At 41.0% G+C, this 17,544-nt stretch overlaps 1 protein-coding gene across 1 annotated transcript in view; it reads left to right on the top strand.

The window, feature by feature from the left end:
* ACOXL (acyl-CoA oxidase like) overlaps positions 1-17,544 on the top strand; it is a 625,524-nt gene that overhangs the window by 240,967 nt on the left and 367,013 nt on the right. Inside the window, 1 exon segment of the mRNA XM_040429469.1 lies at positions 2,084-2,266. Within this exon segment, the coding sequence (XP_040285403.1) occupies positions 2,084-2,266 (183 nt within the window).

Genomic DNA, 17,544 nt, shown 5'->3' with positions numbered 1-17,544 from the left:
TCCTTGCCACTTCCGTTCCGACTCTCTCAGTTCCAACCAGTCTCTGCTTCAGGTCCCTCTCAATACTTACCGCTCATCCAATCACTGGCTGAGGCAGGTCAAAGCTTCAATCATTAATTGGCTTAGCAATGTCCTGTGTGTCAAGAGGGACCAGGATTCAAAGAAACATGAAAAAAACATGAAACAACTCATTTCAAAATATAAAACTTTTATTATAAAATCCGAACACATTACCTTTAGATCAGGCATGCTCAACCTGCGGCCCTCCAGCTGTTGCAAAACTACCACTCCCATCATTCCCGGACAGCCTACAGCTATCAGCCTACAGAAAGGCATGGTGGGAGTTGTAGTTCTACAACATCTGGAGGGTCGCAGGTTGAGCATCCCCGCTTTAGATATACGACACGCTATTGCAGTGTGCCAGTGCCCACTGCATAAGGAGTTAAATGTCTGTACGTGTATTCATGCCATCCTACAGGCTACACATGGAGTTAACAGGCCCTTAGGAATAGTTGCTAGCTGGGGCTTCCCCACCCATCCCCATCTGGTAGGGGTTGCTACAAAGAGAAATTGGTAATGGAGTGTGAGAGTGAGAAAACAGCAGAGAAGCCCTGGGAAGTAAGACCAGCCAGGTAAGAGATTTAAAGTGGGTGGCCCATCTAATACACTGGGGGCTATTGCTGGGATGTACCCCAATGTCTGATAGGTATCTCTTTAACAGAGCCAGCAAAGTGAAGGAGAGGGGACCACGCATGTGCAGCCACCCTCCATTCATTCCTATGGGAGTGCCGAAAAAAGCCCAGCAGCGTGCTCAGCTATTTTCGGGAGTCCCATAACAAATGAATAAGAAGTGCACTGCGTAAGCACTGCCACAACTCTGTTCAACCTTATAATATCTAAGACTGCCATGACATACTCTATATTGCAGTAAAAAAAGAGATAATTTTGACCCTATATTTGACCCTATATTTGCAATATACGCCTCCTAATTGTTTCTTCAGTTAGAAATCCTGTTTTGCATTATTTCTATGGTTTTGTTATTTATCTATGAACATAAAAGAGAATAGTTAAATAAGCAATTAACAACACAGTCACACTTAGCAACTTAGGGTACCACTTGGAACCGAAACCAAGTTCGGGAAATATTTTTTTACAGTAGTAATTAATTTATGAAGTTATTATGCGAAGTCTTGCAAACTAATAACTTCGGCTCATCGCAGTCAATACATTCTAATACTGTACGGAACCCTCGAGCGGCAGGGAGCAGGTGAGTATGTTCACCCAACGCTAGGGGGACTAATTATTACAAAGGGACAAAATCCTGGAATACTAATTTAAATGCAGCAGTTTTGTTTATATATATTTATTGGGAATTACTAATTATACAATTCCTTTTTTTTTTGTTTCAAGTGACTATAATTTGTAGCATCAGTTTAATAGTCCAATTTCAAGAAACCATAGGGCTCCACTATCTTCACAGAATTTTTACAGACGATGTTAAAAGTTAAATTGCGGGTGATAACCCCTTTAGGCACTCTAATGGCTGCCTTTAGTAATTGTGAAGTATGGATCTGTTACCCATGTAAAATTATTTAGAAATAGGATGAATGGAGGTCATGACTTCTGCTATAAATTACCCAGCATCTATTACACATATCAAGCTGACGATATTTTAAAGAAGTTATATTACTTTGTAAACTTGGGTCTTCTTGAGGGTATATTCAGTAATTTCGACTGGTGAATAGTTTTGTTTATCTAGTTTAGTGGTTGGGGCCGTTTGTTCACAGGAATCACACATTACACTAGAAACAGAGTAACATTTTTATTCATCACCACCCACTCTTTCATGGAAGTCTTAAAAGGATTTGTTTCATCACACTCGGAAAGGAAAAGCCTTTTTAAATAGTAGGATGCATTTCTCGCCCATTTCTCACTTCCTATTTTACTCAATTTCAAGGGACATCCCAACCCTCATTTGAATGATTCTCAGAAAGCTAAAATTATAGCCTTCCACCGTTGAGCTTGTTATATGAGTCATCAGCATTGAACAAAATAACTGTTTTAGCTATATAACCCCTAGTAGATTTATCTATCCTGTAATTTGTTTCTTAGATATGCTGCAGAAATTTTGGACGAGGATGTGTACCATAATAGAGACCTGGTAAATAATCGTCCTTTGCAAGCACTTGTAGCAGGTCTAAAGGCTTACAGCACATGGGAGAATCTGGCATGTCTACAAGACTGCAGGGAATGTACTGGAGGAATGGTAAGCTTTAAGGCTGGCTTTAAATGCTACAGTTTTATGAAGATGACTTATTTCCAAAAGACCTGTCCATACCTACACTCTTCTGAGAGCAAAATGACAAGGAAACACTGGTTGCTATATGTGCCGCCTGCCTGTGCACCAGCAAACTTATAATAAGAAAGAAGAAACAGTTCCTTCTGTTCCCTATAATATCTAAAATGCAAACACCAAATAACCACAATCACACATAGTTAAAGGGGTTGGCCTCTGTTTGGTTACTGTTGAGCAATGTGTTTGTGAGATGGTTATATGGGACTTTCTAATATAGTCTTTGTTGAAATTCTGCACCATTTTCTATATTTCATAAGGTATTCTCCCTTGTTTACAAAGTCTTCTTGCTGTCCACACAGAGGTCCTGTCTGTAAGATGGCTGCTGATGGAGGGTCACGTGACCAGCAAATCAGCTCCATGTGATGTCTCCTCCATTCAAACACACTGCACCTGCACTAAACTTCCAACAGAACAAGTAGAGATAGCAGGTGCAGTGTATTTGAATGGAGGGGACATCACTTGGATGTAATTTGACTGGTCACATGACCCTCTATCAGCAGCGATCTTATGGACAGGATTTCTGTATGGGCAGCACAAATAACTTTGTAAACAAGGGAGAATACCTTTTGAAATATAGAAAATGGTGCAGAATTTCAACAAAGACTATATTAGTAAGTGCTAAATAATCATCTCACAAACACATTGGTCAACAGTAGCTAGAAAGTGGCCAACCCCTTTAAATATCACACTTTAGTGTTAGAGCAAGCTACAATATGCTCATTGCCACATCTGCTATACAGAGTGAGTCAAAAGTAGCATAAACGAAAGGAAAAATGAAATATCTGAATACCCCAACAAGTGATGGGTGAGGGGGTCTATCTTTTAGGCATTGTCCGGAACATGGCTGCCATCATGAAAGCGCACCATATTGGATCAAGGGAAAAGTTTTCCAATTGAAAGGTGGTCATGTAGCATATCAAAAGACCACAACTTTCTCAGAAATCGATTGCCACCGTGAGATTTGCAATATCTCTTGTGTTTCAAAGGTTATCAACACAACATCAGCTGAGAGCGTCCCTGTGATGCACAACTATTTGACCTGTTCAATATGTTGTCCCTGGTGTCGAACAAAGAACTTTAAACTTTAAAGTTCTTAATTTTCTATGTTGACAACTTTTAAACCACAAGAGATATTGCAAATCTGACTGCGGCAATCGATTTCTGAGAAAATACTGGTCTTTTTTTGATACATGACCCTCTTCCCATTGGAAAAATTTGACCTTGATCCAGTATGGTGGCTTTCAACACAGCGGACATGTTCCATACATAGCCTAAAAGATAGGCCCCCTTACCCATTACTTGCTGGGGTATTCAGATATTTCATTTTCCCTTTTGTTTCTGAAATAAAAGGGTGCCCTGTGACTTTTGACTCTTCTTGTATTGATAACTCAGCTGTTCTAACCTGTATCCTGCCCAAGAATCAGGCAAGGATGCGTTGATCAGCTTTGTCCTTCACGCTGTCATGTGCTAGCTCCCCTTTGTATAGGATGCAATCCCATTGATCTTGCTGTAGTGAGAAAACCTGGGAGCAGTCTCAAGGAGCTGCCCCTCCAGCGGCAAGCTCTAGAAACTAAAGTGGGCTTATCTGTAAAGAATAAATCAAGGCAACTGGACTTACTGTAGATTTCTTGAAAACGTTTCACAGACATAAAGTGGACTTAGTCTTGGTTCATATCATGGTTTTGCGCAATGTTCAGCATATAATGTTGGGAATAAAAGGATGCAAATGTGTAGTACACTAAGCTTATCCATTTTGCAGAGTCCGTAAAAAAAAGTATATGTTAATTTATACTTTTTTTTACAATGGAACTTATGGTGACGCATGACATCTGTCTGAGTCATCCGTTTAACATACAGTGAGGATCAGAAGTATTTGAATACCCTGCGATTTTGCAAGTTCTCCCACTTAGAAATCATGGAGGGGTCTGAAATTCACATTGTAGGTGCATTCCCATTCTGAGAGACAGAATAATGATTTTTAAAGAATTTATTTGTCTTGCACTGCTGAACATAAGTATTTGAACACCTGAGAAACAGCAAGAATTCTGGCTCTCAAAGACCTGTTAATGTGCCTTTAAAAAGTCCACCTCTACTCCACTCATTAATCTAACTTAGTAGCACCTGTCTGAGCTCTTTAAAGACACCTGTCCACCCCACAGTCAGTCAGATGCCAACTACTACCATGGGCAAAACCAAAGAGCTGTCAAAAGACACCAGAGACAAAATTGTGAACCTCCACAAGGCTGGAAAGGGCTACGGGGCAATTGCCAAGCAGCTTGGGGAAAATAGATCAACTGTTGGAGCAATTGTTAGAAAATGGAAGAGGCTAAAGACGACTGTCAGTTTTCCTCGGACTGGGGCTCCATGCAAGATCTCACCTCGTGGGGTATCACTGATGATAAGAAAGGTGAGAAATCGGCCCAGAACTACAAGGGAGGAGCTTGTCAATGACATGAAGAGAGCTGGGACCACAGTTTCAAAGGTCACTGTCGGTAGAACACTACGCCGTCATGGTTTCAAATCATGCATTGCACGGAAGGTTCCCCTGCTCGAGTCATCACATGTCCAGGCCCGTCTGAGGTTTGACCATCTGCATGATCCAGAGGAGGCATGGGAGAAAGTCATGTGGTCAGATGAGACCAAAATAGAATTTTTTGGTCTAAACGTCACTCGTCGTGTTTGGAGGAAAAAGAAGGATGAGTTGCATCCAAAGAACACCATCCCTACTGTGAAGCATGGGGGTGGTAACTTCATGCTTTGGGGGGTGCTTTTCTACGAAGGGGACAGGACAACTGCACTGTATTAAGGATAGGATGAATGGGGCCATTTATTGTGAGATTTTGAGCAACAACCTCCTTCCCTCAGTCAGAGTATTGACGATGGGTCCTGGCTAGGTCTTCCAACATGACAACGAGGAGATCTGTGTGGAGGAGTGGGCCAAAATCCCTGTTGCAGTGTGTGCAAACCTTGTCAAGAACTACAGGACACGTTTGACCTCTGTAATTGCAAACAAAGGCTTCTATACCAAACATTAACACAGATTTTCTCAGGTGTTCAAATATTTATGTTCAGCAGTGCAAGACAAATTCTTTAACCAGCTCAGGACCGCCGTACGCAGGATTGCGTCCTGGCGGCGGCCCTGTTATTCTGGGTGGACGCATATACGCGTCCTCTTGCGAGAGGCGAGATTTCCTGTGAACGCGCGCGCACACAGGCGCGCGCGTTCACAGGAACCGAAGGTAAGCAAATGGATCTGCAGCCTGCCAGCGGCGATCGTTCGCTGGCAGGCTGTAGATGCGATTTTTTTAACCCCTAAAAGGTATATTAGACGCTGTTTTGATAACAGCGTCTAATATACCTGCTACCTGGTCCTCTGGTGGTCCCTTTTGCTTGGATCGACCACCAGAGGACACAGGCAGCTCTGTAATAAGTAGCACCAAACACCACTACACTACCCCCCCTGACACTTATTAACCCCTTATTAACCCCTGATCACCCCATATTAGACTCCCTGATCACCCCCCTGTCATTGATCACCCCCCTGTAAGGCTCCATTCAGACGTCCGTATGTGTTTTGCGGATCTGATCCATGGATCCGCGGATCCGCAAAACACATACGGACATCTGAATGGAGCCTTACAGGGGGGTGATCAATGACATATAGCCCATATAGACTCCCTGATTACCCCCCTGTCATTGATCACCCCCCTATAAGGCTGGCTCCATTCAGAGGTCCGTATGTGTTTTGCGGATCCACGGATCCATGGATCGGATCCGCAAAACACAAACGGACGTCTGAATGGAGCCTTACAGGGGGGTGATCAATGAAAGGGGGGTGATCACCCCATATAGACTCCCTGATCACCCCCTGTCATTGATCACCCACCTGTAAGGCTCCATTCAGACATTCGTATGTGTTTTGCGGATCCGATCCGTGGATCCGCAAAACACATACGGACCTCTGAATGGAGCCTTACAGGGGGGTGATCAATGACAGGGTGGTGATCACCCCATATAGACTCCCTGATCACCCCCCGTCATTGATCACCCCCCTGTAAGGCTCCATTCAGACGTCCGTATGTGTTTTGCGGATCCGATCCATGGATCCGTGGATCCGCAAAACACATACGGACCTCTGAATGGAGACTTACAGGGGGGTGATCAATGACAGGGTGGTGATCACCCCATATAGACTCCCTGATCACCCCCCTGTCATTGATCACCCCCCTGTAAGGCTCCATTCAGACATTTTTTTGGCACAAGTTAGCGGAAATTGATATTTTTTTATTTATTTATTTTTTGTTTTTTCTTACAAAGTTTTATATTCCACTAACTTGCGACAAAAAATAAAATCTCACATGAACTCACCATACCCCTCACAGAATCCAAATGCGTAAAATTTTTTCGACATTTATATTCCAGACTTCTTCTCACGCTTTAGGGCCCCTAAAATGCCTCAAGGTATTTTGTGAAGGGCATGGCGAGTTCATGTAAAATTAAATTTTTTGTCACAAGATAGCGGAAAGGGAGACTTGTGAGAGAAAACAAAAAAAAATATTCCGCTAACTTGTGCCAAAAAAAACAAACTTCTATGAACTCGCCATGCCCCTCATGGAATACCTTGGGGTGTCTTCTTTCCAAAATGGGGTCACATGTGGGGTATTTATACTGCCCTGGCATTTTAGGGGCCCTAAAGCGTGAGAAGAAGTCTGGAATCCAAATGCCCTCCTAAAAGATACTCATTGGAATTTTGGCACCTAGGCTGCAAAAAAGTGTCACACATGTGGTATCGCTGTACTCAGGAGAAGTTGGGCAATGTGTTTTGGGGTGTCTTTTTACATATACCCATGCTGGGTGAGAGAAATATCTCTCTATAATGACAACTTTGTATAAAAAAAATGGGAAAAGTTGACATTTAGAGAGATATTTCTCTCACCAAGCATGGGTATATGTAAAAATACACCCCAAAACACATTACCCTACTTCTCCTGAGTACGGCGATACCACATGTGTGACACTTTTTTGCAGCCTAGGTGGGCAAAGGGGCCCACATTCCAAATAGCACCTTTAGGATTTCACAGGGCATTTTTTACCCATTTTGATTTCAAACTACTTCCCACACATTAGGGCCCCTAAAATGCCAGGGCAATATAACTTCCCCACAAGTGACCCCATTTTGGAAAGAAGACACCCCAAGGTATTTCGTGATGGGCTTAGTGAGTTCATGGAAGTTTTTATTTTTTGTCACAAGTTAGTGGAATATGAGACTTTGTAAGGAAAAAAAAATAAATCATCATTTTCCACTAACTTGTGACAAAAAATAAAAAGTTCTATGAACTCACTATGCCCATCAGCGAATACCTTAGGGTGTCTACTTTCCGAAATGGGGTTATTTGTGGGGGTTTTCTACTGTCTGGGCATTGTAGAACCTCAGGAACGCTATAACTTTTAACCAAACCATTTTTTTATACCCAAACATTTTTTTTTTATCAAAGACATGTAGAACAATAAATTTAGAGAAAAATTTATATATAGATGTCGTTTTTTTTGAAAAATTTTAAATAAAAAATGTCAGCAGCAATGAAATACCACCAAATGAAAGCTCTATTAGGGAGAAGAAAAGGAGGTAAAATTAATTTGGGTGGTAAGTTACATGACTGAGCAATAAACGGTGAAAGTAGTGTAGTGCAGAATTGTTAAAAGTGGTCTGGTCATTAAGGGTGTTTAAGCTAGGGGGGCTGAGGTGATTAAAAATCATACAATGATTTATTTATTTTTATTCTGTCTCTCAGAGTGGGAATGCACCTACAATGTGAATTTCAAACCCCCCCCCATGATTTCTAAGTGGGTGTTCAAATACTTCTGTTACTCACTGCATATACGTTTTTTGTATATGTTAAATGTTAGAGGAATTCATGATGTGATCACTGCTTAGCTGGTACAGGTGATGTCAACATCTGTACAGATAGTCAATAGTTACAAACGGTTCTCATACACTTTTCGGAAGGGTCGCCTTTCTTGCCTGATGATAATAATAGTAGTAAATAATGTATTCACAAGCAAACAAATAACTCCAAAGCTGCAGACATAAATTGAATACAAATAAATAGTCTACGTAAAGACAAATCAAATAAACACTTATTGTTAATAAAATAATGAATTGGGTGGGCAGGCTGCAATTAACATTCTACTTAGAGATGAGCGAATTGATTCTACCATTCACTTCAGTACTTTTTCATAATAAGAAAGATTTCATAATATTTTCATAATCAGAAGAGAACATTAAGCCTATTTGATGCCAGTAGAAGTAAGATATGCTGATTTGCTCATATTTTTCTCAGACATACAGAGCAGTGTGCTGGCTAAACTCATGCATACAAGGTGGTCTTCCTAATGAGAAAGAGCACCTCCAAGACCTTGAACATGATTTTGAACATGAACATCTTACCTGAGCTGTTCTTACCAACATTTAGAAAGCATTAACAAAATTGCTTTATGGCAGCCACATGGGCCATAGACACAATGGACAGGGGGGAACCTCATTGACTTCTCTGAGAGAGTTTTCTAGGCATGCCATGTTACCTGTGCAGAGTTTATTGTACAAGGAAAGAATAGATAAGCTTTGACAATCATCTATTGTGAATGGAGGATCCTGTGTTATCTATACACAGAGGTGATATCATTACAGACAGGATTTGAATTACACATAAGCAGATAACTGCAGTAAAGTCATCTGTACAGACCAAGAAGTGATGCCTATTATTAGCATTGTGGGCTGTGTTAAAACTGCAGAATTTTATGGTTTGTGTTTAAATATAGATATTGACATGGAAAATTAAAAATAACATCATCAAAAATTCTTTAAAAATTTGTTAAAAATAAAAACATGATTTAAACAATAGATCATTTTATGATGACACACTCCGCTTAAATCTTCTTCATCAGGTGATTAGATCCTGTAATTGTGTACAGCTTATATACAAGTGTGGAACATTGGTTACTAGTGTGTTGTGAACATGTAATGAGCAGCAGTATTCATGACACATTCTCCAGTGTCCTCAGAAGTCTTTTAACCTTCTGGGTTGTCCACATTATATTCTGTAAACGAAGTCAATGTGTTCAACCAATAAACATGTCTGTGAATGTTAGCGTTGGCCATGAGAAATACAACCACAATGATGTCCCAAGAGCTGCTCAGCCACAATAACCGTTATGATCATCATACATAATATTACTAACTATAAAACCCTCCAGTGTTTTCCTTGTGAGATGAGATGCTTCATATTTCTGATTGTAGATGAGTATAATGTCAGGGATGTAAACATAGTGGGACATTTGCATCTTCCCAATTCAGCCTAGACTGGGCATATCTGGACAGAGTGTGTGATACAGATTTTAAATACTATCGGCTTAATTTCAGAAAATACAAAAGTATGTGGATAGAATATCCCAGGGCGCAAAAATCCAATCCAGATGGTAATATTGAAGAAATACTTTTATTGCAGAAGTGCAAAGCGTTTCAGGGAATAGTTCCCCTTCATCAGGTACATAACACTGCATATAGAATACACAAACATTTATATACACACAAAAAAATGCAAAAACACCAAAGTAGGCGGAGCTAAAAGGGGGAGTGGTTAATGGGGATGTGTCCTCAGCAGATGTGTACAGATATTAATAATCAGGATATAATACAATAAAATCAAGTTTTGAACATGTTGCCGAGGTCATTGGTGGCGTGGTGAGGCCAGGGTTATATGAAAAATGTGCTCTGATTGCTTAAACATGCTCCTGTGCACGGAGCACTCGTACTGAAAGGAAGGTCACGTGATCGCAACTCGCCGGCAACAGAACAGCAACCTGGTTGCTGAGAAACCAGGACGCTAGTGTCCGCACTGATGTGCTGCGGAGACTAGTGCAGCAGAGAATGGAATGGAAAAAAAAGCTACAGGGAAGGGAGGTGGGGTGGGAGCTGCAGGGAAGGGGAGTGTGTGATATGATAATATCAAGGGGGGACAGATAAGAGACTAAAGGGGATGCGAAGATGGTGATGAATATGAAACCCAGTGATTAGTAATAATATTGGTGAGATAATTGGTAATGAATAAATAGATAATGGGGAATAGATATATAAGAAAGAAACTGATTAACATTAATCAGGGGGATACAATGATGATAATGATGAAAAAAATAATGATAAAAATATAATAAAACAATGGTCATAGGTGAAATGATGATATATAAGTATAATTGATAATAAATGAATAGTCGGGAATAAACATATATATAAAAAAAAAAATATATATATATATATATAAATTGATTATCAATTAAACAATCATGCAAGAATTCAATAGAAGGCTGTAGTGGGATACGATTAAATGCAGCCACAAATAGTAATAATTCATGGGGATTACACATATATATATCCACACACACACACACAGTCGTGGCCAAAAGTTTTGAGAATTTCATAAATATTGGAAATTGGAAAAGTTGCTGCTTAAGTTTTTATAATAGCAATTTGCATATACTCCAGAATGTTATGAAGAGTGATCAGATGAATTGCATAGTCCTTCTTTGCCATGAAAATTAACTTAATCCCAAAATAACCTTTCCACTGCATTTCATTGCTGTCATTAAAGGACCTGCTGAGATCATTTCAGTAATCGTCTTGTTAACTCAGGTGTGAATGTTGACGAGCACAAGGCTGGAGATCATTATGTCTGGCTGATTGGGTTAAAATGGCAGACTTGAGATGTTAAAAGGAGGGTGATGCTTGAAATCATTGTTCTTCCATTGTTAACTATGGTGACCTGCAAAGAAACGCGTGCAGCCATCATTGCGTTGCATAAAAATGGCTTCACAGGCAAGGATATTGTGGCTACTAAGATTGCACCTCAATCAACAATTTATAGGATCATCAAGAACTTCAAGGAAAGAGGTTCAATTCTTGTTAAGAAGGCTTCAGGGCGTCCAAGAAAGTCCAGCAAGCGCCAGGATCGTCTCCTAAAGAGGATTCAGCTGCGGGATCGGAGTGCCACCAGTGCAGAGCTTGCTCAGGCATTGCAGCAGGCAGGTGTGAGCGCATCTGCACGCACAGTGAGGCAAAGACTTTTGGAAGATGGCCTGGTGTCAAGAAGGGCAGCAAAGAAGCCACTTCTCTCCAAAAAATCCCATCAGGGACAGATTGATCTTCTGCAGAAAGTATGGTGAATGGACTGCTGAGGACTGGGGCAAAGTCATATTCTCCGATGAAGCCTCTTTCCGATTGTTTGGGGCATCTGGAAAAAGGCTTGTCCGGAGGACAAAAGGTGAGCGCTACCATCAGTCCTGTGTCATGCCAACAGTAAAGCATCCTGAGACCATTCATGTGTGGAGTTGCTTCTCATCCAAGGGAGTGGGCTCACTCACAATTTTGCCCAAAAACACAGCCATGAATAAAGAATGGTACCAAAACACCCTCCAACAGCAACTTCTTCCAACAATCCAACAACAGTTTGGTGAAGAACAATGCATTTTCCAGCACGATGAAGCACCGTGCCATAAGACAAAAGTGATAACTAAGTGGCTCGGGGACCAAAATGCTGACATTTTGGGTCCATGGCCTTGAAACTCCCCAGATCTTAATCCCATTGAGAACTTGTGGTCAATCCTCAAGAGGCGGGTGGACAAACAAAAACCCACTAATTCTGACAAAGTCCAAGAAGTGATTATGAAAGAATGGGTTGCTATCAGTCAGGAATTGGCCCAGAAGTTGATTGAGAGCATGCCAAGTCGAATTGCAGAGGTCCTGAAAAAGAAGGGCCAACACTGCAAATACTGACTCTTTGCATAAATGTCATGTAATTGTCGATAAAAGCCTTTGAAACGTATGAAGTGCGTGTAATTATATTTCACTACATCACAGAAACAACTGAAACAAAGATCTAAAAGCAGTTTAGCAGCAAACTTTGTGAAAACTAATATTTGTGTCATTCTCAAAACTTTTGGCCACGACTGTATATACATGTATGTATATATATGTATATATATAAAGAAAAAAAGGAATGAACAGGCACAACCACCTTCTGGAGTGTATACCAACAGTTTACTTTGATTCAATGATAAAAACAATAATAATATCAGTAATAAAATCTCATATATATAATTAAATATACACAGCAATAAAATCAGTATGAGGTGGCAACAGTGATATAGCAGCCAGGATATTAGCAGCAAGGATGATAGCAGCATACACAATGAAAAATGAATATATGTCCAGTATACCTCAGTCCATATAGATATGGATAATATCCAAAAAAGAGGGTAAATGAACGGTCTCTTTAAATGAATTGTAGGAAGTCCCACTTTTAGATATATGGGGTTATAATACAGCGATCCTCATCCGAAATCTGGTGGACAGCCCAATATGTGTAAATAGTGATATTGATCACAAAAAGTTCTTACCGCTTACTTTCCTCTGGCGTGTTTTGTGAATAATCTCGGCAGAGAACTGCCTACTTACGCGTATATTCGAACACGATCCAAGAGGTAAGTAGTTTGCAGGGACGCTGAATTCACGAGGTCGGGAGCGTTCCACTGCGTAGCTTGGTGGGCGTGTCTCTGAAGGTCAGGTAATCTTGACGACCAGGTCAGATGGTCTGGTCAGGTGATCCACAGGTCCTATGCGATATAGAAAGCTGTGTATGATTTCTTCCTTTGTGCGCACAATATCTTTATGCCTTAGATTCGGACCGGTCACGGAGAATGTAGAAGCCGCAGTTAGCTGGTGACTAGACGCATTTCGAGGCTACTTGCCTCTTCCTCAGTAGCTCCAGAACTGCGATCCTCCAGTCATTTATATAGGGCTTCTTAATTACGGTAGGCTTTAAGTAAAACACGGGTCCAATTCCATGTATATGCAAAATGGATTTAGGTCAAAGACCAATACAAGCAATTGCAAATGCGATGAGATATAATATATATATATATGTATGGCCAAATATATTATATGGACAAATAAGCAGCAACCAGTATATAAAATACAGTAAACAGTATATAAAATTCCCATTGGTATTATTATAAATATAAAATATAAATAAAATATCTAAAAAATATCTAAAAAAATATATATCCATCGTTCCGAGTCTGGAAGATTTTATGTTTACAGATAATGATGGGAGACATAGGGAGGATAAAAATATGTCAGAATCCTTTCGGAATTTAGAAATTTTACTACACAAACAATTGAAGCAACGATGGGAAATCAAAACACTTAATTATTATATTTCCAACAAAAAAATTCCGAAATTTTAAATACCCTGCGCAGGATCTTTGCAGTGAAGATTTCAATAGAGAGTGGGAATCCCTGTTGAAAAAACAATCTATAGCCTTGATACAACTGATAATTACCCGTATAATTCATATTTTGGAAGATATTAATCGAGAAATTGAAAATATAAAAATAACAACTGAAAAATACCCTCATAATGAGGAGTATGACCTATGGCAGACACTTATTTGTAAAAGTTTTGACACTTTAGAACAAGAGATTATTTACAAAAGACAAAAATTTTCACAATGGAAGTAATAAAATAGAAAAAACATATAAAGAACAAAATTCACAAAATCAGGAATACCATGTAAATGGCCCACCAAATAATGTATATAGAGCACATAATTCACATAGTAACACTGAAGTTCAAAAGAAAACTCAAAAAGAGACTAAAAATACACAAATAGACCCAAAAGGAGCGTATAGTATACCTACCTCCAATCAATATGAAATTCTGTCTGAGTCACATTTTTTTGACAGAACACCGCCACATCACAAATCACGAATACATCGCCCTATGGGACAATCGATTCACAAAAAAGATCACCAACAAACACCTGCACAACCACACAGTTACAACTTTAGATACAGGGAAACCAGCCCAAGAATGCACTCACAAAGGAGGGAGCGAACTCCATTGAGAGAGAGACGGAGATTCCAATCACCACAAATACGCTATCACGAGGCACAGAGATCACAAAGAACACAGGGAACACGGATTCAGGATCAAGGAAGAAGATCCGTAGGGGAAATAGGAAACACAAACAGAAACAACAGGAGATAAATTCACAGAAAGAGGGAGAAAATTCCTTTATTAACTTGAGTTCTCACACACTTACAATATCAGAGACTAGTTTGTTGAACAAAGGCCTAAAATTTGCTCCTACAATTCCTCTGAATAAATTTGAAATATACATCAATATTGAAAAGTTTGTGAGTAAATTATGCTTAAAAAAGTACTTTATAAAAAACCCATATGAACAAACTGTCCCCAACCAATCTGAATATTTACATACCAGTTTAAAACCCAAATCCAAAAAATATCTACAGCAAGAGATAGGACAGGAGATATCAGCTTTCAGGAAAAATATGGAAACAGACATTAGGAAAATAAATACCTCCATACAAAAGAAACATTACAACAACTTGAGCAGATGCAAATTTGAAGCATTAAAACAATTGCAACAATTAGAGAATATAATGATACGTCCTGCTGATAAGGTGGGAGCAATAGTCATTCAAAACATAGAAGACTATGATAGAGAATGCAGAAAACAGCTGATGGATCATGAAACATACATCAAATTAGATAAAGATCCTACATCTGATTTTTACAAATCCCTGACGGATCTATGTGGGGTAGGTAGAGAGCAGGGACTTCTACACGAAAATGATTATAAATATATATTAGATACCGAGCAGAAGATCCCTGTATTTTATTGTCTACCAAAAGTACACAAAAACAGTGAAAACCCACCAGGACGTCCTATCATTTCGGGGATAGGATCCATCACATGTAATCTATCACATTATATAGATCAATTCCTCCAACCCTGTGTTAAAAAGACCTTCTCTTATATTAAGGACACAACAGACATAATTAACCACCTCCGGACCGCCTAACGCAGGATCGCGTTCCGGAGGTGGCAGCGCTGCGCACAGTCACGCATATACGCGTCATCTCGCGAGACGCGAGATTTCCTGTGAACGCGCGCACACAGGCGCGCGCGCTCACAGGAACGGAAGGTAAGAGAGTTGATCTCCAGCCTGCCAGCGGCGATCGTTCGCTGGCAGGCTGGAGATGTGTTTTTTTTAACCCCTAACAGGTATATTAGACGCTGTTTTGATAACAGCGTCTAATATACCTGCTACCTGGTCCTCTGGTGGTCCCCTTTGTTTGGATCGACCACCAGAGGACACAGGTAGCTCAGTAAAGTAGCACCAAGCACCACTACACTACACTACACCCCCCCCCCGTCACTTATTAACCCCTTATTAGCCCCTGATCACCCCTAATCACCCCTGATCACCCCATATAGACTCCCTGATCACCCCCCTGTCATTGATTACCCCCCTGTCATTGATCACCCCCCTGTAAAGCTCCATTCAGACGTCCGCATGATTTTTACGGATCCACTGATAGATGGATCGGATCCGCAAAACGCATCCGGACGTCTGAATGAAGCCTTACAGGGGCGTGATCAATGACTGTGGTGATCACCCCATATAGACTCCCTGATCACCCCCCTGTCATTGATTACCCCCCTGTCATTGATTACCCCCCTGTAAAGCTCCATTCAGATGTCCGCATGATTTTTACGGATGCACTGATACATGGATCGGATCCGCAAAACGCATCCGGTCGTCTGAATGAAGCCTTACAGGGGCATGATCAATGACTGTGGTGATCACCCCCCTGTCATTGATTACCCCCCTGTAAAGCTCCATTCAGATGTCCGCATGATTTTTACGGATGCACTGATAGATGGATCGGATCCGCAAAACGCATCCGGACGTCTGAATGAAGCCTTACAGGGGCATGATCAATGACTGTGGTGATCACCCCATATAGACTCCCTGATCACCCCCCTGTCATTGATTACCCCCCTGTCATTGATTACCCCCCTGTAAAGCTCCATTCAGATGTCCGCATGATTTTTACGGATGCACTGATAGATGGATCGGATCCGCAAAACGCATCCGGACGTCTGAATGAAGCCTTACAGGGGCATGATCAATGACTGTGGTGATCACCCCATATAGACTCCCTGATCACCCCCCTGTAAAGCTCCATTCAGATGTCCGCATGATTTTTACGGATGCACTGATACATGGATCGGATCCGCAAAACGCATCCGGTCGTCTGAATGAAGCCTTACAGGGGCATGATCAATGACTGTGGTGATCACCCCCCTGTCATTGATTACCCCCCTGTAAAGCTCCATTCAGATGTCCGCATGATTTTTACGGATGCACTGATAGATGGATCGGATCCGCAAAACGCATCCGGACGTCTGAATGAAGCCTTACAGGGGCATGATCAATGACTGTGGTGATCACCCCATATAGACTCCCTGATCACCCCCCTGTCATTGATCACCCCCCTGTCATTGATCACCCCCCTGTAAAGCTCCATTCAGATGTCCGCATGATTTTTACGGATGCACTGATAGATGGATCGGATCCGCAAAACGCATCCGGACGTCTGAATGAAGCCTTACACGGGCGTGATCAATGACTGTGGTTATCACCCCATATAGACTCCCTGATCACCCCCCCTGTCATTGATCACCCCCCTGTCATTGATTACCCCCCTGTCATTGATCACCCCCCTGTCATTGATTACCCCCCTGTCATTGATCACCCCCCTGTCATTGATCACCCCCCTGTCATTGATCACCCCCCTGTCATTGATCACACCCCTGTCATTGATCACACCCCTGTCATTGATCACCCCCCCTGTCATTGATCACCCCCCCTGTCATTGATCACCCCTCTGTAAGGCTCCATTCAGATATTTTTTTGGCCCAAGTTAGCGGAATTTTTATTTTTTTTTCTTACAAAGTCTCATATTCCACTAACTTGTGTCAAAAAATAAAATCTCACATGAACTCACCATACCCCTCACGGAATCCAAATGCGTAAAATTTTTTAGACATTTATATTCCAGACTTCTTCTCACGCTTTAGGGCCCCTAGAATGCCAGGGCAGTATAAATACCCCACATGTGACCCCATTTCGGAAAGAAGACACCCCCAGGTATTCCGTGAGGGGCATATTGAGTCCATGAAAGATTGAAATTTTTGTCCCAAGTTAGCGGAACGGGAGACTTTGTGAGAAAAAAATTAAAAATATCAATTTCCGCTAACTT

This window comes from Bufo bufo, chromosome 4 (assembly GCF_905171765.1).
Source record: "Bufo bufo chromosome 4, aBufBuf1.1, whole genome shotgun sequence".
NCBI lineage: Eukaryota > Metazoa > Chordata > Amphibia > Anura > Bufonidae > Bufo > Bufo bufo.
The sequence above is the reverse complement of the archived record's forward strand: the minus strand, read 5'-3'. Positions and strand labels throughout refer to the sequence as shown.